At 38.9% G+C, this 23,285-nt stretch overlaps 1 protein-coding gene across 2 annotated transcripts in view; it reads right to left on the bottom strand.

The window, feature by feature from the left end:
• The window catches only part of AIG1 (androgen induced 1), a 349,171-nt gene that overhangs the window by 245,453 nt on the left and 80,433 nt on the right, over positions 1-23,285 (bottom strand). For both annotated transcript variants that reach the window (XM_062186860.1, XM_062186859.1), the window contains exon 2: positions 6,451-6,606. In XM_062186860.1, coding sequence (XP_062042844.1) covers positions 6,451-6,606 — 156 coding nt within the window. The remainder of the gene's footprint in view (positions 1-6,450; positions 6,607-23,285) is intronic.

Below are 23,285 nucleotides of genomic sequence, written 5' to 3'. Positions count from 1 at the left end.
GCAAATGAAATAGGTCACCTAGGTAGAAAGCCCTGGGTCTTATTTGGAAAAGAAGCAATCTGGTTCCTATAGGGTTCACCCATCTAATCATATTATGTTCTCAGTCTTTGGAATAGGCTATAAGAAAAATAATTGTAAGATCACTTACCTACGCTAGGTTTTTATTGTCTTCTGAGCCTGCCTCCCAGTATTGGGAAAATATTTGTTCATGGTCTTGAATGAATCCTCATTTACGAACTTCTGCACTTTCCCCGCCCCAGGCAACCCAATTACTATTCCCCATTTCAGGACTGAGCGAGGATGGGGGACTGGGGGGAAATATGATTGACAACCAGAAGAAACAGGTTTTTACCATAAAATATAACCTAGTTGATACTGTATTTTTAACTCTAGAGGTGAAGAGAAAGGAAAAGGGTATTTAAAGAAACTTAAGACATCAGCTAAGACTTAAAAAAAAAATAGAAGAGTTAGATTTCAGGTACCTGTGTGAAAATTTAGTAAGGAGAGGATTAGTGAATATTAAGTGTATTTTTAAGTTAAATACAGAGTTTGTAGAATAAACAATGTACTTTTAAGAAATTTCTCTCTTAATGCCAAAACAGAGGAAAAAGCATTGGCTTTTATTTAAAATTGAAATAAAATCAAGTTCCCTTCTTTTATGTGTTATATGACTAGACATTAATATATGTTAGCAATTAATATTAACTAATATGCCTGTTTTCCCTTAACCAATTTCTTTTATTTAAAAATCAGTAAGGAAAACATTGTTTTCTAAATAGTAGGAATTTAACAAGGTAAATTTATATGTGTCTCAACATTTTACTTTTTTAAAAAAGACTTATTTATTTATTTATTTGAAAAACACATGGAGAGAAGGAAAGAGAGAAACAGAGTTCTTCCACCCACCGGTTCATTCTTCAAATGACTAGAATGGCAGGGCTGGGCCAGGTTAAAGCCAGGAGCCAGGAGCTTCATCCAGATCTCCAATGTGGGTTTAGGCGCCCAAGGATCTGTGTTATCTTCTGCTGCTTTCCTAGATGCATTAGCATGGAGCTGGATTGGAAATGGAAAAGCAGCCAGGACTCAAACCAGCTCCCATATGGGATGCCAGTGTCATAGGTGGTGGCTTAACCTGCTATGCCACAATATCAGCCCCTCAAAATTTTTCTTAAGGGGGCCGGTGCCATGGCTCACTTGGTTAATCCTCCACCTACAACACTGGCATCCCATATGGGTGCCTGGTTCTAGTCCTGGTTGCTCCTATTCCAGTCCAGCTCTCTGCTGTGGCCCAGGAGGACAGTGGAGGATGGCCCAAATGCTTGGGCCCCTGCATCCACATGAGAGACCAGGAAGAAGCACCTGGCTCCTGGATTCAGACTGGCACAGAGCCAGCCGTAGCGGCCATTTGGGGAGCGAACCAACGGAAGGAAGACCTTTCTCTCTGTCTCTCTCCCTCTCTGTCTATAACTCTAGCTGTCAAATAAAAAAAAAATTTTTCTTGAAACTAGCTTTGAGTTAGCTAGTATGGAAATAAATGAAGACTTTTGGGAATTAGTTTTTGGAAATACATAGAATATATTTTTTCTCTGAGCATATATCTGAGATCTTCAAATTTTATTTTCCGTAGGTTTTATAAGGAACAGTCCCCATCACAAATGAAGTTTTAAAGAAATCTAGAATAGTTTGGCACTTCTAAAATCTTCCCTGGTTTTTACAAGACATGATTATAACATCAGAAATGGTTCCTTGACAAACAGCTGTGAGACTAAACTCATATAGGAAAGCTGGATTCCAGAAACGTTATAGGCGTATACTGTTTTGCTCCTCATACCCTGGAAGCCCATTCCAGGTTAGAATCAATCCAAACCTTCAGGGCCTCCTCACATCCTCCCAGAGAGGAACCTCTCCAACTTCACAGTGGCATCAGCAGGCCAGCATCTGGACTACAGCCACCCAAGGCAACACCAGGACAGAGGTACACTGGTGCGGTAGTGAGGTCTCATTATGTGTATTATTCATGCTGAGCAGCTGTGAATGAATAGGGAGCATAGAGCTGAATTAATGGAAAATGTTTAATTGCTCTTTTTCATTGAAAGGGCTACTTTGGCTAGTGGCTAGAGACATGTCTGGGGTTTCTGAGAGGGACACTTTCATACTCTATCATATGCTTTATCAATTTATTTACTTATTTATTTTTTTTCAGGTTAAAAGGCCTAAGCTTACTTTCTTAACTATAATGGGATCTTGCCAGCACAAAGTCAACAAATTCACAGGAGACAAAAGACATTCTTGGTTTGATTGCTCCTAATAAACTTCAGTGCTTCCAGACCACATAATTGTCATAGAATTATTTGTAATGCTTCTTTAAAAGGGTGACAAGGTTCAGAAATAAACTGCACGTGGTAAGAAGAGCCTCCCTTGAGTGATCCCTGCAAAATGAGTTGCAAGGCACTGGGAGTGGTGGTGGTTTCCGGCCATTAGCGTTACTAATCAAGGCCAGCTTTGCATTTATGGGAATCTACAGAAATCAGGATGATACATGTGATGCTCACTCAAGCAACCCTGCCTGATGCCTTCAAGGTTATTCAGAAACAAAACTTTACTCCAATTATCTCTGATTGGAATGCTTCATGATTTTTTATATATCCTTGAAATAAAGAGAGCCCAGGAAGTAGATACATTAGGTCTGCGGGTCACAGAATCGTATTTAGTATTGCAAGCTCACATAAAGCAATTACCGTCAACTTTCAATTAACCTCGGTACTGAAGGAAGCTTTAGTGTAGAAAGCACAAAACCTAGATAACCTACCCGGGTCTGTCTTTGCTGCCTTGGTTGCAACTAAGGTGAGACAGAGATAATGGGAGCCCCAGGAAAACTAGCTCGGGCTCAGAGGCTCTTCAGAGAACCCCGAGCAGAGGTGATAAATTCAGCCACCACTCTTTGCTCTCTTTCTATGCCCACAGCCTTTCTGCCCTGCATTATAAAGCAAAAATAACCTTGTTTTCCCGGTAAATTTCTGATTGACAAGCAGAAAACGTGAGGTGGAGGAAGCCACTCCATGAATCTGGCAGTCCACTGGCAGAGCAGGGGAGACTTCTGGGGCCCCAGACTGCTCAGGGCTGAGGCTGTGTACTGTCTACCCGAGGATGTTCAAGCCACACCCAGTATTCCACTGGTACAGGAAAGAGGCTTGGGTGTTTGGTTCCATAGGATTTCAACTGCACCACCCGAAATAGTAAGAGATGTTGATTTGTAAATGTTATCATTAATCATCTGCACACATGATAAAGCATTCTGGTACTTACAACGTTGCACCCAACCAGTCCTGGGCATCACTGCTATTCTCATCCTTCTGATGTGATCAGCCCTCCAGGCCGGGCAACTATCCTTCTTGGCCAGGAGGCACAGGAATCATAAAAAGGATGCCTTGTCAAGCAATTTGGCTTTGCATCAGGAATGGTTTGCACTTTAATAAGGAAGGAAGTCTCAAGTCATATGAATAAACTTCCAGTGGGATTGTAAACCTTTTTGAGCAGTACAGGACACAGAAAAAGGAACACAGGGACATGTGGACACCTTTCAAGCTACAGCAAAGATACAGGCTCAACAGAAAGGAAAGCTGGAGATAACCTCAGAGGAAGGGCAAGAATTCACACAAGTACATGTTTTCATTAAAAAAAATCTTGAGGCTAAAATACTTATTAAATAGCCACATTCATATATTCTATAGACATAACTTAGAAATAAAATGAATGAGATCTTAAAAGAAGGCATTTGTTGAGATTGGTTAATTTTTTTTCACTCAAAATGAATTTCTATGTATTAGAGGGAGAAATCTGATGTAAATTGGGAATATATACATATATAAAGTGAAATGACAGAGTAAGAAGGAAACAGGAGAAACCATGGAAAATGCAGTATTTCTAGAGAATATTGACCAAAGTTCTTCTTAATAGGAGAGACAGAGATAGAGAACAGAAAGAAATGTAGCCAAGGAACTTCTAAAAGTTCAGAAAAAATAACAGGCTAGAGACTGTAAAAGGAAAAGTAACACATCACAAACGATTATGAAAAATGGAAATAGTGACCATGAAATATCAGTGAGCAAAGAAAAATGAGCTAAAGAAATCAGCAAAGTTGCACACCTCTGATTCAACACTGTTGATTCTTCCATTTCTTCTACAAATTTAAAGAAAACAGTTCACCTCCTGCGAGCTAGGCAGCATGGCAGGCCCCAGGGAGCAATGCTGCAAAAACCAGTCCTGCTGTCAGGAAAGGCACACACACCTGTCATGGAAATGTGGCTTCTGGTTAAAAACGAGGGTGAGGAAGGAAGGTATTTTTACTCCTCTCTCTTATTCCAAAACAGAAGCAAAACAACACACAGTAGAATATGAAGGAAAATATCAGATGTAATGAAACAAGGGAAAAATAAAGGCACCACTCACTTTACAAACTATGAAACACAGGTGGACTAAATGAAGAAAGGACACAAAAGTTGACGGATACCTTAAGTCTCAAGCACAAAAAGGTGCAAAAGTTTCCCCTAAATGAAATGTCAGTAACATCTAATAAGCCACTGAAGACAGCTGCAAGGTTCATAATGTAAGACAGAGTCTTCTTGTAGAGACACAGTTTGATACCATTCATACACACACACTTTGAAATTTCTAGATAACCCTCTTATACAAAAAGCATGTCCTGGAGCCGGCAGTTTGGCACAGAATGAGGGTTAAGCCACCACTTATGACCCTGGCATCCCATACTGCAGTGCCAGCTAGAGCTTCAGTTGTTGTTCTTCCAATACAGCTCCCTGCTAATGCAACTAAGGAAGGCAGTGGAATATGGCTCAATTGCTTGGGCCTCTGCCACCTATGTGGGAGACCAGATGGAGTTTCTGGTTTCTGGCTTTGCCCTGGTCCATTTGGGGAGTGAATCAGTGAATGAAAGTTCTCTTTCTATGTCTGTGTCTGTCTGTCTCTCTCTCTCTGATGCTCTGCCTTTCAAGTAAATAAGTCTTCTAAAGAAAAAAAAAAGAAGAAAACATGCCTTTACACCTTAAGCCAGTGGAAATTTTTTCTTAGATAACCATTCTGATGGAAACAATTTGAATTTTATTAGGTAAGTTAAAAAAAAATAGTAACTAGTCCATAGAGCATTGGATCCTGCTATTTTAAATAGAGAGTTCTGCTAGCTGGTTTCAATCACCCATTTATTTGGGTTTTCAGAAGAATGAAGCTATGAGAAGAAGAGTATCACCAGATCACAATGCTTCCCTACCCTTTTGTTGATCTCGAGAGTTAAGAGCTATTTCACCAAGAAAACACAGCTCAACACACTAAAATGGCAACTGAGTGACAATGTGAGTGCCTACTAACTGGTGGTCTTCATGCAGCAGTGTGGGAAAGCTCCTGCCAGCTACAGACCTGGAAAATATGAATAAAAGCCACTGGAAGTAGCAGGAGAACAATTTTCTGACTCTTCCCACCATGACTGTTGGAACCAGCACAAATGCAAGACCATGTGACTGGTGCTTCCATCTTCCCAGAAATCAATGGGTGGATGAAAGGTCTGATTTTGAATTATGTAACACATTCTGACTTGTCCTCATGATTGGAGACATACAAGCATTCTCTTATTCTTCTCCTGGCTACACATAGATAAAAATCTATATAGTCTCATGGGCCCTTTAAAGCATCTCGTTCACATGCAGACAGTGGAAAATTCATAGACTCATGAAGGAAATTGGACTATGGGATGGAAATCTAATAGAAAACAATGAAAATCAACAAAATTATAGATCCAAACATTAAGCAGCATTTACTTCAGTGACATTAGCTGATGGTACAGTTGAGTGAGTGAAGAAGTATGAAATAACATTAATTTCCTCTCCCAAGTTCAAAAACGCTAGAATGATCAACCAAGGACCATACACTTCAAGTCTGAGCTGCTTGGGAAACAGATAGGAGCTGAACTGTGTCCCCTGCAAAATTCATATGTTGAAATCTTATACCCCAGAACCTTAGACTGTGCCTGTGTTTGGAGAAAGGGCCTTTAAAGAGACAATCAAGGTTAAATGAGGCCATTGGAGTGGGGAGGAAGGCAGACTAACTCACTATGACTGTTCTCCTTGTAATAAGAGAAAATGAGGGCACAGTCAGGCACAGAAGGAAGAAAATGTGGAGACACAGTGAGAGGACACCCTTTCCAAGTCAGAGTGAGAGAGGCCTCAGAAGAACCAGCCCTGCCAACACCTTGATGTCGGACTTCAGCCCCCAGAACTTCTGGTCTCTGTTGTTTACACCACCCAATCTGTGATCCTTTGCTATAGCAGTCCCAGAAGACTAACAGACAAATCTCCTTTAACAAGCCCTGTTTTTCTCGTACAAGTCTGAAACAACACTCAAGTTCCTTTTGTGGCTGAATGCATTCAAAGTGTTCATACTCACTACGCCCACAGGAAAGGCCACCACAGCTAACATCCAGTCACGGAGAGAGATGAGCTTCTTGAGCTGTCTCTCCTGTTCTTGGCTCCCACTGCCTCTGGTCAGGAGACTGGAAAGATCAGTCAGCACACAGATGCCGAAAAAGACAGCCTGGATAACCTGTGGGAAACAACAGTGGGACTCAGTCAGCGAACTCTCAAGAGGGCCAAGCTCAGAACGTGCTGTATGTTCACACTGGGTGCATAGTAAGAAAAGATAAAAATCACATTTACAGAACTGGCTCAACCAACAAAAAATCCTGAGATATTTACAACTTGCTAGTATAGGTGAGAAAACTCATCTTTAAAACACTACTTCCGTTTTCACTCACTTCCGGACAAGTGAAAAACATGCACCCATCTAAAGAGGCCCAACAGAAAGCAGTATCAATGGTCAAGTTGGCACAGCCATTATTTTAAAGCATCACATTTATGGCTTTATTACACTTATATTGACTACATTAACTAGTGAGGTGTAACACCTCAGAAGTGAAAACAATACATGAGACAATTCAATCTAAATGTGAAGAAACATTTCCTATGCTTTCATCTCTTAGATTTAGACAATCCTTCTCAATAACAAAGTGGTAGAATGCTGATGCTCAAGTCATAAAGAAACCAACTGAACACAATAATCAGGATTCTAGTACTGAGCAATTTCTATTATCAAACTTGAATGAAATGACCTCCCCTCAAGATTTCAGTATTTGTGAAATAAAATTGTTCTAAAGCAAATGTAGATGTCTATCATATGTTCCAGAAAAAGTTATCAGTTGCTCAGTCTCAAATCAATTGCAGATTGAGTCAGTTGCATCAGTTATGTTTTCCTTGGATGATCACAAAGGTGAGAAACACTGATACACCAAAGACCAATAATTTGTGAGATTCCTAAAGTGGAGGAAAACTGACAATCTAGAGCTGTGAGTGCAGACAGGCAGCATACTGTAATATAGCTAGTCAACTGATCATTCAAATATGGAAAGGGCAGAAGACACAGGGTACTTCAAAAAGTTCATGGGAAAATGAAACTAAAGTAAGCTTATTTTGGTGCAAAAAAACAATTTGAAATCCCTACATAAAGGGATCTTCAAAAAAATGTCATGGAAAGTGCATATTATGCATGAACTATGCATGGATTTAAAAACATTTCTGTACCAAAATAAACTTATTTTTAATGTCAATATTTTCCACAAACTTTTTGAAGTACCCTCTTATAATATTTCCTGGACTCAAAACCATACCCATTTGGCACCAAAAATGGATTTAAGGGGAATTTTCTGGCTGTTTTTTCTGGAAATAAGTTACAGATGAGATATTTATAAAAGATGTAGTTCTACTCATTACTTCTTTAGAAAACACAACAAGTATGTTTTTTGTACATTTCCACATTGGCAGTGGAAAATTGGTGAAAGCTCTGTGGCTGGGTTCTTCATGTAGGCACAGAACAAAGGGAAGGGGGCCCTAAACAGTATCAGATCCCACACCACAGCATAGCACTGGAACACCTCAACTGTTAATTTACACCTTTTGGAGTTCACCAAATCCTGTGATTATTAGTTAATCTTAGCCACAGTAATAATACATCTTTCCTTATAATCTAGCCTGTCCTTAGTTTCAATGATTTAAAGTTTACTGTCATTCTTAAGACACCCAGAAAAACCTGATAGGAAAAGCTGAGACTACCACAACTAATGATGGCAGAAATGTTGGCATGAATCATGTTTTGATAACCAAAAATAACTTAATTGACTCAAATGTTAATCTGATGCTTAGGACAACTTTCCATTCATATCATAGGACATTAGATGCTGAAACTCTGTTAGTCCTACTAGAGATTGGGAAATTGGTGTGAGACCTTACTGGTGAATAATAATATCCATATAATTCTGGATAGTAAATATACACTAAAAAGAATCCTACATAACTAGTAATTGGGAAAATGCCAATAAAGTCCACAATGAGATCATATTTCTATTTCAATTTAATTCTCATAATACCAAGTGTTGTAAAGATTTAAAACAGGGACCGGCACTGTGGAGCAGCAGTAAAGCTGCTGCTTGCAAGGCTGGCATCCCATATGGGTGCCCGTTAATGTCCCTGCCACTTCTGATCCAGCTCCCTGCAAATGGCCTGGGAAAAGCAATAGGAGTCCAAGCACCTGGGCCCCTGCAACTCACGTAGAAGACCTGGAAGAAGCTCTTGGCTCTTGGCTTTAGGCTGGCTCAGCACTGGCAGTTGTGGCAACTACTTTAAAGAAAACTGACAATATTTAGACAGTATTCTATTTGCCGAAGGACTTAGCTATGAATAGTATTCTCCACAGAAACTCTCATAGGTGTGTACCAGTCACATCTACTGAAAGCTAAATTTCAGCCTTAGGTGCTTCAAAAAAGTCAGAGCAATCTATATGCATCTCAAACACATAATCAACTTTTAATTTTTATAATGAAACATTAAACTAACAAAAAACTAAGTTATATTTTATCTCATTAAACTATTTTTAAATGTAAAGAGAAATTTAAGGATGCAGCTAGACATATGTTAAGTAAAATATGAAGAAATGTGTGGGGATTAACACTGAACTCAAGTACCCTTGCAGGGGAACATCTGGTCCATGGGCCGTGGTAGGCCTTTGAAATACTTTGATCTGGCTCTGCTAAGGCAACCACAACTGAGACTCAAAATGTAATAAATCTATATCAGGCTAATTTTCAGCTTGATAATTTTGTATGGCCCGCAGATGATGTTATAAATATCCAAACGGCCCTTGGCAGAAAAAGGTTTCCCCACCTCTGCTGGAAAGAAGAAGGACACAAGAGGTTCAAATGCATTGATTTAATTTTTAATTCTTAAGTTGATTATTTGAGTGTTTTGATGTTTATTATATTATTATTTTCATTTTCCTTAGCATGAAATATTTCCGAATAACTTAAAAATAAAAATTTTAAAAGGGAATAGCTTGTATACTTTCAGAATATATGAGTGGGGCTGGCACTGTGGTACAGCAGGTAAAGCTGCCGCCTGCAGGGTTGGTATCCCATATGGGTGCTGGTTTGAGTCCCAGCTGCTCCACTTCCAATCCTGCTCTCTGCTATGGCCTGAGAAAGCAGTAGAAGATGGCCCAAGTCCTTGGGCCCCTGCACCCACGTGGGAGACCCAGAAGAAGCTCCTGGCTTCTGGCTTTGGATCAGCCTAGCTCTGGCCATTGTAGCCACTTGAGGAGTGAACCAGAAGATGGAAGATTCTCTCTCTCTCTCTCTCTCTCTCTCTCTCTCTCTCTCTGCCTCTCTGTAACTCTGCCTTTCAAATAAATAAATAAATCTTAAAAAAAATAATATATGAGTGGCCAGACTCTTGCAAATCCTTTACTTCCAACTTAGCTTTCCCTAGTTTTAAGACAGGATAAAATGACAGGATTTGTTGCACTCAAGAAGTGATTGTATTATACATAAACATTCTGCAGGATTTGTATATATGGGCAAAGGAAATAAAGTCTTAGCTTGGTAAATGTGAAATATAAATATATGAAAGGCATTGGTTTTTTTATTATTAAACTTTTTTTTTCATTTGTTAAAATTAGGGTTTACTAATTTATACAGTCAAAATATTTTTATCCTGTATAGCATGTAAGTAATCACATTGGCATATAGTATGCAGTAATTCTACATAGAAATTGTATATAGAAGTCATACAAATATATATTTATATATATTTATACATATACATGCATATAAAGGGACTTCAGAAAGTTCATGGAAAGTGAAATTAAGGATGCTTATTTTGGTTCAAAAATGTTAAATATATGTATTGTTTTTGGCATTACACATTATAAACAAACTTTTTGTAAACCTTTTATTTAATGAATATAAATTTCCAAAGCACAGCTTATGGGTTACAATGGCTTCCCCCTTCCCAAAACTTCCCTCCCACCCACAACCCTCCCCTTTTCCACTCCCTCTCCCCTTCCATTCACATCAAGATTCATTTTCAATTCTCTTTATATACAGAAGATCAGTTTAGTATATATTAGGTAACGATTTCAAAAGTTTGCCCCCATATAGCAACACAAAGTGAAAAAAAATACTGTTGGAGTACTAGTTATAGCATTAAATAAGAGTGTACAGCACATTAAAGACAGAGATCCTACATAATATTTTTTTAAAAATTAATTAATTTTCTATGCCATTTCCAATTTAACACCAGGGTTTTTTTTTTTCATTTCCAATTATCTTTATATACAGAAGATCAATTCAGTATATAATTAGTAAAGATCTCATCAGTTTGTACCCACGCAGAAACACAAAGTGTAAAAATACTGTTTCAGTACTAGTTATAGCATCACTGCACATTAGACAACACATTAAGGACAGATCCCACATGGGATGTAAGTACACAGTGACTTCTGTTGCTGACTTAACAATTTTTTTTTTTTTTAATTTTTTGACAGGCAGAGTGGACAGTGAGAGAGAGAGACAGAGAGAAAGGTCTTCCTTTTTTGCCGTTGGTTCACCCTCCAATGGCCGCCGCGGCTGACGCGCTCCGGCCGGCGCACCGCGCTGATCCGATGGCAGGAGCCAGGTGCTTCTCCTGGTATCCCATGGGGTGCAGGGCCCAAGCACTTGGGCCATCCTCCACTGCACTCCCTGGCCACAGCAGAGAGCTGGCCTGGAAGAGGGGCAACCGGGACAGAATCCGGTGCCCCGACTGGGACTAGAACCCGGTGTGCCAGCGCCGCAAGGTGGAGGATTAGCCTAGTGAGCGGCGACGCCGGCCTGACTTAACAATTTGACACTCCTGTTCATGACATCAGTAATCTCCCTAGGCTCTAGTCATGAGTTGCCAGGGCTATGGAAGCCTTTAGAGTTCGCTGACTTTGATCTTATTCCAATAGGGTCATAGTCAAAGTGGAAGTTCTCTCCTCCCTTCAGAGAAAGGTACCTCCTTCTTTGATGGCCCCGTTCTTTCCACTGGGATCTCACTCACAGAGATCTTTCATTTAGGTCTTCTTCTTTTTTTTTTTTTTTTTCTTTTCCATGGTATCTTGGCTTTCCATGCCTACAATACTCTCATGGGCTCTTCAGCCAGATCCGAATGCTGAAAGGCATTGGTTTTTAATGTAGCCCAGGAAACTAGGTGACTTGGCCATAGTCTTCATCGACGAAGGGAAGTCCTTCTTATAGCTACTTCCATACCTCCCAGAAACAAATGAATTCATTACCACTGTGCACTTTTACACTGCATGATATAGTTAGTGAGGGTAAACTTGCCTTCCCATCATAAGTGACCGTACATATGGACTGAATATCAGTCAATTTTTTAAGATACTGAACTTCGTCCTCTGCAGACAGTTGGAGAAATCTTTCTTTAAAGAGCTCTTCAGATGACATCAAGTGCAACTTGGGTTATCCTCCTTTTTGCCATAAAGTAATACAGTCAGAGAAGTGATCACATTTAATGGTTATTCACAAGGCCAATAATAAGGAACTATACAAGGGTAAGTGCCTTTGGGTGTCATCATAGAAATCTACCTAACACAAACTATATGCTAGACAATTCTCAGGATGTATTCAGCCTGGAGAGGTCAAGTGGAGGTCAACCACACAGTAAAGGCCTTATAAAAACTAAAAGTCATTCATAAGAGATCAAATAAGATTCTTGCCTAAATAGTAACACTACAATAATAAAGAAATCAAGGCTGATATAGGTCTGCCCCAGCAATACCTAAAAACAAGCCTCAAAAAACTCAAGCTGATATACAACTAATTTACATTCTTAGCAAAGCAAAACTCTACATTCTTTAAAGGGAGATAAAATTTAGACATTCAAGAATATAGCACATGGTGTCCAAATATCAAATAAAAATTACTTAGGAAGTAGGAAAATACTCAAAGGAGCCTCAACCAGGAGATAAAATATTCAGTACAGATACTAAGTGACAAATATTAGAAAGAACAGAAACTTTGGGGGAAGGAGACTGGTCAAGTTGAAAAAAAAAATGAAGTAACTGCAATATTTAAATTTATTGAAAACTATAAACTCAGATCCAAAAAGCTTAAAATAATATTATATTAAAAATAATATTTTTTATTTACATATAAAAAACAACATCCAGAGTATAATCAAATTTATGAAAATCTGTAATAAAGGGAACATTTTTAAAGTCAGTGTATGGAAAAGATGTATCACATACAGAAAAAGATAAGAATTAATCACAGATGTTCTGTGTACAATGTTCCAAGCCAGAAAACAATGGAATGATTATCTTTAAAGTGTTACATGGGCAAAAAAGAAAGAAAAAAAAAAACCTGTCAGAGGTGAAAAACTCTTTTTAAAACAGAAATTGAGAGAATTCATTGTCAGTAGACTTTAACTGTAAGAAATCTAAAAGAAAAAACAAACTGATACCAAATATAACAGCAAATCTATATGGAGCAATGAAGATGGCTGAGAAATATCAAATATGTTCATATGCAGATAAATACAAAAGATGTCTCTTGGGGCTGGCATTGTGGCATTGCAGGTTAAGCCACCATCTGGGACATCAACCTCCCATATGAGTGCCAGTTTCAGTCCTGGCTGCTCCACTTCTTATCCAGCTCTGCGCAAATGACTTGAGAAAGCAGCAAAAGATGGCCCAAGTGGTTGGGCCCTTGTGACCCATGTGGGAGACCTACATGGAGTTCCAGTAGATGGATGATCTCTATCTGTCTCTCCCTTTCTCTGTAACTCTGTTTTTCAAATAAATATATAAATTTTTTTTAAAAGTCTCTTTCTAATTTTTACATTTACTCAAAGCAATTAACATTTTAAAGCAAAAATATCATTTATTGCGAGCTGTAAGCATAGTTAGAAGTAAAATTTATGGCAAGAACAGCACAGAGAACAGGAAGGGTGGAATGAAAGGTAGACTGTTGTAAGGTTCTTACACTATACACAAAGTAGAAACAACTAATTCGGTAGAAAAAATAGTAAGTTAAAGATACATATTTTAAATCATAGAGCAACTGCTAAAAGAATACAGTAGAGAGGTTTAGCTAAATTATTAGTCATCTATTGTTGCACATGAATTACCATAAACTTAGCAGCAGAAATAACAACAAACTATTATTTCACAATTTTAAAGGTCAGAAGCCCAGGAAAGTTATTTTGGTGGGTATCACACACCAATATCAATGTGTTGGCTGAGCTTTGAAGTGGAGGTTCAAGGAAAAGATTTGTTTACTTACAAGTTCATTCGTGTTTTTGGTAGAATCCACTTCCTTCAGATTCTAAAACTGAAGTTCAAGTTTCTTTATTGGCTGTTGGCCAGGTCTCCCTCAGCTCCTTCTTTCCACTCTTCAATCCCCGCATATGACCCCTACCATTTTCAAAGCCAGCAAGACAGTGTGGGGTCCTTCTTATTGCTCAGATCTCCTGACTTCCTTTTGTTTTCCTCTTCTGCCCCTGTGCTGAAAAAGCTCTCTGTCTTTAAGGTTCCTGTGACATGCGCAGCTCCAGCTGCCATGTTCCTTTCTTAGGGTTGACTGTGCCACATACCTTAATATAATCAAGGGAGTTATAACTCAGTAAATTCACAAGTTTCTGGGATGAGAGTAAAACACATCTGGGAGCCATTTTAGAAATTCTGCCTATTGCAGCTAAGAAATCAATAGTGGAAAGAGAATGTTATACTAGTAATACTAAAACAATCCCAAAGAAATCAAAATTGGGAAAAAGGAATAAAAATCATATGGCAAAAGAAAAAATATCAGACTTAAGTACAACAATGAATATAATTATATTAAATATAAATAATTAAAGCTCTCCAATTAAAAGGCAGAGATAGTCTGGATTTTTAATAACAAACAAAAACTGCATGGTAAGTATAATTTTTTTTAAAGATTTATTTATTTTACTTGAAAGTCAGAGTTATACAATGAGAGAAGGAGAGGCAGAGAGCGAGAGAGAGAAAGGTCTTCCACCCACTGGTTCACTCCCCAATTGGCCTCAATGGCCAGAGCTGAGCCAATCTGAAGCCAGGAGCCAGGAGCCAGGAGCCAGGATACTCCTCCGGGTCTCCTACGCGGGTACAGGGGCCCAAGGACTTAGGCCATCTTCCACTGCTTTCCCAGTCAACAGGAGAGAGCTGGATGGAAAGTGGAGCAGCTGGGCCTCTAACCGGCTCCCATATGGGATGCTGGCATTGCAGGCAGCAGCCTTACCCGCTATGCCACAACGCCTGCCCGGTAAGTATACATTTGCAACCAGTTAAAAGTAAATGAATGCACACACTAACCATACAAAAGCTGAAGTAGCTATGCTAATATCAAAAGGTAAGTTTCCATTGATATGTAGTAGGTTAAGCAGCTGTCTGCAATACTGGTATCACATGGGCACTGGTTTGTGTCTCAGCTACTCCACTTCTCATCTAGCCATAGATAATGTTCCTGGAAAAGTAGCAGAAGATGGCCCAAGTTCTTGGACCCCTGCAACCCAAGTGGGAGACCTGGATGAAGCTCCAAGCTCCTGGTTTCAGCCTGGCCCAGCCCTGGTCATTGCAGCCATTTAGGGAGTGAACCAGAAGACAGAAGACCTCTCTGTCTCTCTCTCTCTCTCCCTCTGTAACTCTTTCAAATAAATAAATACATCTTTCTTTTTAAAAAAAAAAATCTTTAGGAAAGGAAAATTATCAAAATAAATTGGCTCATTTTATAATGATAAAAAAGATCAATTCCTCAAGAAAGCATAATGGTCTTAGATATGCATGTATTTAACAACAGACCTTCAAAATAGAGGAAGGGCTAAATCATTCAATATCATTTTTATGTAAATAAACAGTTCACTGATGGGAAACAGATGTCTTTATGAACATGGAAAGGAAATGGAAGGGGGAGGGGAGGGGATGGAAAGGGAGAGAAAGGAAAACTGAAAGGGAAAGGGATTGGATTAGGAGGGTATCTTAACAATGAAAAATAGAGAATAAATAGAATCTCATATTCTAAGAGAGGAGAATGTCTGCAAATATAACAACAGTCTAAACTTTTGTCCAAACTTATATAGTTAACAATACATACAAATTAACTCTTATACTTCTCTACAGTGATTCACCTTGCCTGACCCAAAAGTGTCATTTAATATAGCAGTGTCCTCACAACTTCCTGGTGACTAACCCATCACTCCCTGTAGATCCTTCTATAGCATACCCTTGCATGCCATTATGGCACAGCTCCCACCACATCTCAACTGATCTGGGAGACTTTTTCAAGGTGAGTATGTGGAATCAGGAAAAGACAGAACCAAAAAATTATTTTCTCCTAGTTTCTAAACATAAAGTAACAAAGAGGAAATTTGGGGGGAGAGGGAGTTATTATTTCTTTAACTCCTATTGGTTAATACTCAAAAGAAAATCTCTAGAAGCAATTAAATCTACCATTTTCTGGAGAGAAGCATAGACTGACTTTTGATTCTTTGCTTACTTGAGAAGCAGTCTGCCTATACTGTTAAATTATTTTAGATTTCTGCCTCTTTAAGTTTAATTTGAGCTGTCAGTTAACAAATCCCAGTAGAGACCTTTTATGTTTATATTGCTCATATGCATCATGCTGTCCAGTGCAACTTAAGGTTCATTAAATTAACTATTAGACATGTAAAAGCTGTAAGGAGCTACAGAAGTGATCTTAAGCAGGATTATCTTGAAATATTATTCAGCTCCAGCCATTCTGCAGAGCTGGCATTTCCAAACCATCAACTCAGCATGACACACATATACACCATCTGGCTTTGAGTTGTGAGCAGGCTGGTTGCTCTTACTATTTTACATTACATGTAGAAATGAAGTGGTCAAATGTATCATATTTCTCCAAGTAATAGAGATTTATCAGAATAAAAAAAATCCTAAGGTATGTTAGACTCACTCAGTATTTATCTTCCAGAACATTCTCAAATGCTTAATTCCTACTGCATCTTTTCTTCAACTCCTTAACTCTTCTTGTCAGGAAATCATAGCTTATTTACTGGAAAATTTTAGACATAAATGACTCATTTCCACAAATATGAAATGGTACCAAAATTCCATTTATAACTTTGTTTTCTTATGTAATTGTTTCTAATTAATTATTATTGACTTGCCTTCTCTAGAATGCACTAAACTATTAGAATTCTGCTTGTCCTACAGAGAAAATTCATTAGAATTCTACCATTTATTCTCAAATATATATTTATATATAATGTAGTTTATCCAGAATAGGTTTTCCTTCTATTATATCATCCTCAATATCCTCAATTAAATTTAATTGCATAAAATTATAGTTGGCTTATTAAATTATATCACTAATCAGTTGCCAATTTATACATTTCCGCCAAACTGAACAAACTCAAGCAAGATACAAGAATGAATCAAAGTAAAGAACAGAGCACATTAAGTAAGAAATGGAATTGTTATCTGTATGAATTTAAAAGGCTGGAGTACAGCTGTCCTGACCTCTGGGCATAAGAGTTCCAGTGACTAGCTTCTATGGCGTACCACATTTTGCCTGTGTTTTACTCTCTTAACGTAAAGAGAACCATAATGTTTGTCTCGAAGATTGTACTATTTCTAAGTTAATTTTAGACTCACAGAAGACAGAAGAAATAAGAAGACAGAACTCTGAGGGGTAGCAAATGGAAACATGGAGTGACATGGATTAGGGAATGAAGGAAAACTGTGGAGAGAACAGATGGGAAGGAGGCAGTGAGATTTATTGATGTCATAAAGAAAGGCCTGGAGGAGTCTCCATAAGAGGATAAGAACATTAATTAAAGGGGAAATGGTAAGGAAGAAACGAAAAACCTACCTTGACTGTTGGCTAATTAGAGAACATAAAGTATTATATGACATTGAATAAAATTTATATGTAATCCAGAGAAGAATATAACAGTCATCTATAGATAGACAAATAGATATAAACATGTGTGTGCTCCATGTATACATGTCATATGTCTGTATCTATCTACAAATACATGGTAAGAAAGAGAGAAATTTCTCCAATAGAGAAAGTAGGTAACACTTTTGGAGAAATGGTGTCAACTGGAGACCTTCCTAAATCTCATCTACATATCCTGAGGCAATTTACAGCCTACAAAGTTATTCTGTTTTCAGTTTATAAAACTTTCAAGACAGTTCTTGCTAGAAACCAGCCTGTGGCCCTGTCTGTGCATACTGCAGAGTGAATATGACTGAAGGAGTTAAGTAACATGTGGAAAAGATAGGAAGAGCCATAAAACAGCATTGCCATCAAACCTAATCCCTAAGGGATTCCCCTCCATTCCACAAATATCTTAATCATGCATAATGCCTATTCCCTGTTATCAAGATCAACAGTGAGAGCCAAAGCCATTTCGGCTCATGAGACAGTGACTCAGGATGAAGTCAGACAACTGAACTCTGCAAGGATTTCCTTTGTTGCATTTGTGTCCAGGGCTTTCCTTTGCCTAAGAGATCTGAACATCCTGCAGCAATTCCACAGCCAAAAGTCTGTGAGCAGCTCCTTGGAGTCTGTAATCAGCTACAGGTTTGAATGTCCCTCGATGGAGAAACGAATGCATTTGTAAGCACCACAGGCTCTCTCAGCCTCCCTCATTCACTGAGACTATGCCCATCATGTGCACTGCCTGGCAACTTATCTTCTACCACCCTGGGAGGGGATGAGCTGGCCAAGCCAACACAGGCTTCTCATGCTAATGACTGCAACTCTGTTTTTCTAAATCTGCCGTTTAAGTGATATGCTTTAAGCCTAAGCTTTTTTCAAGTAAGCTTCACCACAAACATTTTTGAGGAGATGGACTGACTGCATCATCAAGCTCGTGGTTTGCAGAATGTGATTTAGAATCCCTGCCCGAGTGCATAGACATTTACCCCACACTGCTCCATCTCATTACTGAAAATCGATGAAACAAGCCATACGTCACCACTGGCAAGCAATCCATTCAGACAGAAAGGAAGAAAAATAAGCTTCCCAGCCAGAAATAATATACTTTGATAAGCAGCTTTGAGAAAGAAAGCTGGTCAACAAAAATTCATTACAATATCACATAATCACTTTCAATATATAAGTAGCAAGGAGAACAGTCATCAAAAGAGGCCTTTGGACATGCTTCACAAAGTAATGGGTACAGTCATACCATGTTCCATCAACAATCCTGTAAGAGGCCAGCAGGGACCTCTCCAGAGACTCCATGCTAATCTGCAAACAATGATAGAAAATACTTCCCAGTTCTCGTTGTGCTTTCACAGCTACACATCAGGGGCCTACATGGATACTATGAGTAATTCATAACAACGCATATAGCTTGAAGATGTTTTAAACTATCAATAATAGCCTGAATTCCTTCTGAACACCAAATTAAATCTGCCTCTGATTTACTCAGCAGATATTTATTAACTACTATGCACAAAGGACTTAGTAAGCTACTAATGCAGAAATGCAGACTATTAAGTGATTGTGTGCTATGCTACAAAGGTGAACACACAAGTGCCTACTCTCACAAGTGCCTACTCTCTAAGCAGTATCTACATTTGATAAATATATGCCTTTATTTAAGCACAGTAGTAGTGGTAATTATTCAGAAAAAGATGATGCATCATCAACACAAGCCTATTCTGAAGTGCATTAGTTTTTTTTTTTTTAGAAAACTTGAATAGATATATATATTATCACATAAAAGAGGATACTATAAAAAGGCTAGATATTGTACAATTCCACCCATATGCCACTTTGGAAAAGGAAAAACTCTACAGAGAGTGGAGTTTATCCAGGGTTTAGTGATGGGAGGGAGGGATCAAGAGATGTAGCCCAATGGGCAATAAAATTATTAAATATAATACTACAATGGTGGATAAACATATACTTTTCCAAACTTATAGAATGTACAACATCAAGAGAGAACATGAGTGGAGACTATAGACTTTTGGCAATAATGATGTGTCAATGTATATTCGTGCATTAGTTTTTAACATTATAAAATATATTTTATTCCACTAAATTATTATTCATGGTGGCAATTTACCCAGGAAGAAAAAGGTTAAAGTGCCAAAAATAGAAAAAAAGTAATAAACATCATTGAAGATCTAGATAAACCTGAAACCTAAATAAAGAGGACTTGGACATGAATCAAGATCAAGTGTGATCTTAAATGATAGATAATACAGAATCAGATAATCATATAGAACTATACACAATCTATAAATAACAAACTAAGTTATCTGTAATAAGAGTACAACATAGGCTGGCACCATGGCTCACTTGGCTAATCCTCTGCCTACGGCGCTGGCACCCCAGGTTCTAGTCCCGGTTGGGGCCCCGGATTCTGTCCCGGTTGCTCCTCTTCTTGTCCAGCTCTCTGCTGTGGCCCGGGAAGGCAGTGGAGATGGCCCAAGTGCTTGGGCCCTGCATCCACATGGGAGACCAGGAGGAAGCACCTGGTTACTGGCTTCGGACAGGTGCAGCGCGCCGGCCGTAGCATCCATTTGGGGGGTGAACCAACGGAAGGAAGACCTTTCTCTCTGTCTCTCTCTCTCTCACTAACTCTGCCTGTCAAAAAAAAAAAAGAATACAACATGGGCCATCACTGTGGCACAGCAAGTTAAGCTGCCATCTGCAGTGTTGGCATACCATATGGGCACCAGTTCAAATCTCAGCTGCTCCACTTCCAATTCAGCTCTCTGTTAATATGCCTGGGAAACAGCAGAATATGGTTCAAGTGCTTGGCCCCTGCACCCATGTGGGAGACCCAGGAGAAGCTCCTGGTTCTTGGCTTTGGCCTGGCCCAGCCCTAGCTGTCGTGCCCATTTGGAGAGTAAACCAGTGGATGAGTGAACCAGCAGATGTTAGATCTGTGTCTCTCCCTTTCTCTCCATAATTTTGACTTTCAAATAAGTAAATATATAAATCTTTAAAAAGGAGTACAACACATGCAGCTGAAACTGCTGATGAAACAAATTACAAACATGATCCCTGTCCTCAGAAACTTCTATTTTAAATATTTTAAACCTACTGATTATGGTCTGCCCAACACTGAGTCTACAGAAGGCTACTGGCAGGGAACTGAATGGTTAAAACCATTATGAAGGCAGTTCCCCATTTCTAAAGGCTGACTCCTGCCTTTGGAAACAGGACCTCCCAGGTGAAACTTCTGGGTGGGCTTTGTGAGTTCTCATTCCTTGTCAGACGGATTTGCTATTATTAAGTCCAACTGGCTATTATTCTGCCATTTAATTTTTTAAATATATCATTAGAGTGTACAAATGCAGATGTTAAAAGGGTATGATACTTCTTGATTTCTACTCTGCTAGTGCACCTATGACTCCATAATATTTGTCTGTAGAATACATTTATATGAGCCTAGGTTTCTTAGTTTGGGAAAGTATGAATCAGCTGCTATGAGTCCTACCACCATCTAACTAAAGTGACTATGTAGACCTCAGACAAAACTGAAGGTCCCTAAAATATTTTATTATTTCATTAATGACATAGTAAAGTATGTAAGTACCAGGTGTAGAAAGTGATATGGAACAATGATAATGAGAGGCTATTTTGATTCAAACTTTGGAAAATAATGGCATGATCTACTAGAGTCAGGATAAATATTTCCAGATCGGTCTTTTGCATGTCTCCTAGAACCTAGCATAAAGAACTTTGAATGGTATTGGAATTACAAGTTATGCTTTTGTCCTTTAGATTAGCACATTATTTTCTGAAATGAATTAGTCTTGTTATTTATTAAATTAGGGAAGTAAGAAATAGACTCATTCTCAATTTCTTCTGTCACAAAGTAAATACAGCCATTACTTTTTAAACAAAGTTATTAACCTAAATTTCTATTAAGAAACAAGTTTTTCTGATGGGTTGAAAATAATTCAATGGATATACTTTTGAGACATAGCTAAAGTATAACGAATGACTTCCCTGTAACTGTGAGGACTCAGTGACATTTAGAACACTAGAATTATAAGTTTATGTTAGGTTTGAATTCTTTAAGATTTAAAAAGCAAGATTTATTCAAGTCAGAGATCTCCTTCATTGATTTTTAAATTAACATTCAATATAGAGAATTATGAAACTATCATAGGAGAGTAACCATAAGACGTGAAGAGAATATGACAATGTATGCCGGGGCTCCAGGAAAGGACCCAAGGAAAGAAAACTTGGAACAGTCCCCCACCTCAGATCGCTCTCTCCCTACCTATCCCAATATAGAGTCTCGGGCATCCTGATTTTTGCCACTTGGTTCAAATATAATTAATTTTTTTTTCTTTTACTTTTAATTGCAGAGAATTTTAAGTACACATAAAAGCAGACAAGAGTACAATGAATTCCCAGGCACATGTTACTCAGCCCAAATAGCCACCATCCTAAGACCAATCTTATCCTATCCCTCACTCCATACCCCCCAACTTTGTATTTTTTGAAGCAGATTACATACACTATATCAAATCATATTTACAAGTCTGAAGCATATTTGTCCAGAAGACAAAAACCGAAATCATCATTAGTATTGCTATTTTTTTTTAATTTTTAACTTTTAATTATTTGAGGAAGAGATAGAGAAAGAGAGAGAGGTAGTGGGAAAGTCAGAAGCTGGAAACTGAATCCAGGCCTCCCACCTTGGTGGCAGGAACCTAATCTGGGGGCGAACATAGCCTAGGAAATGCTCTGGGCTCCATAGGAAAGGAGACCACAAAACTGATTTCCATTGACCTGCACTGATGTAACATTGTTTGTCCAGTAGTGCTCATGCCCTACTTGTAGGGGTGTACAAATGGGAACTAATGGGTTTGAGGGTTTGCAAAGCAAATCCATCAAGCCACTGGGGCAATGAGGGTATCAGGTGATGAATAACTAGAGACAGATCATCTTTAAGAAAAACGTGAGGTTAGGAAGGAGGTAGAACCAAGGTCCTAGGGTGGGTCACAAGTACAGAAAATGTTAACAACTCAAAAAAATGGAAGAGTGTGGTCTAACAATGAGTTAAAGATCCTGGTTGGGGGGCTGGATTCTGTCCCGGTTGCTCCTCTTCCAGTCCAGCTCTCTGCTGTGGCCCGGGAGGGCAGTGGAGGATGGCCCAAGTGCTTGGGCCCTGCACCTGCTTGGGTGACCAGGAGGAAGCACCTGGCTTCGAATCGGCTCAGTGCACCAGCCATAGCAGCCATTTCGGGTGAACCAACAGAAGGAAGACCTTTCTCTCTGTCTCTCTCTCTCACTCACTGTCTAACTCTGCCTGTCAAAAAAGGAAAAAAAAAGATCAGCTATTCTCAACCACAAGATTCAGGGGTGGCCATGGCCACAGCTCCCTGATGGACAAGATAAAAAGTCAGTGGAACTACTGAGAATAAAAGATTTTAGGGAGAATGGGACACCATCCCATATCCTAGTGCTGGTTCAAGTCTCAGCTACTCTGCTTCCAAGGCAGCTTCCTGCTAATGCCACTGGGAAGGCAGAAAATGGCCCAATTGCATGGGCCCCTGCCACCCATATGAAAGACCCAGATGGAGTTCCTGGTTTTTGGCTTCAGCTTAATCCAGTTTTGGTTTTTGTGGCCATCTGTGGAGTGAACTAGCAGATGGAAGAGATCTCTCTCTCTCTATCTCTCTCTCTCTGCCCCTTCACCCCATCCCCCCCCACTCTTTCAAATAAACTTATTTTTATTTATTTATTTATTTATTCTTCCCCAGAAACGTTTTATTTAAGGGATACAAACTTCATGCATTTCATAAATACAACTTTAGGAATATAGTGATTCTTCCCATCGTACCTATCCTCCTAACCTTCTTCCTCTTCCCTCTCC

This window comes from Lepus europaeus, chromosome 3 (assembly GCF_033115175.1).
Source record: "Lepus europaeus isolate LE1 chromosome 3, mLepTim1.pri, whole genome shotgun sequence".
Lineage (NCBI taxonomy): Eukaryota > Metazoa > Chordata > Mammalia > Lagomorpha > Leporidae > Lepus > Lepus europaeus.
Note: the sequence above shows the minus strand (reverse complement) of the source record. Positions and strands in the feature narration are given on the sequence as shown.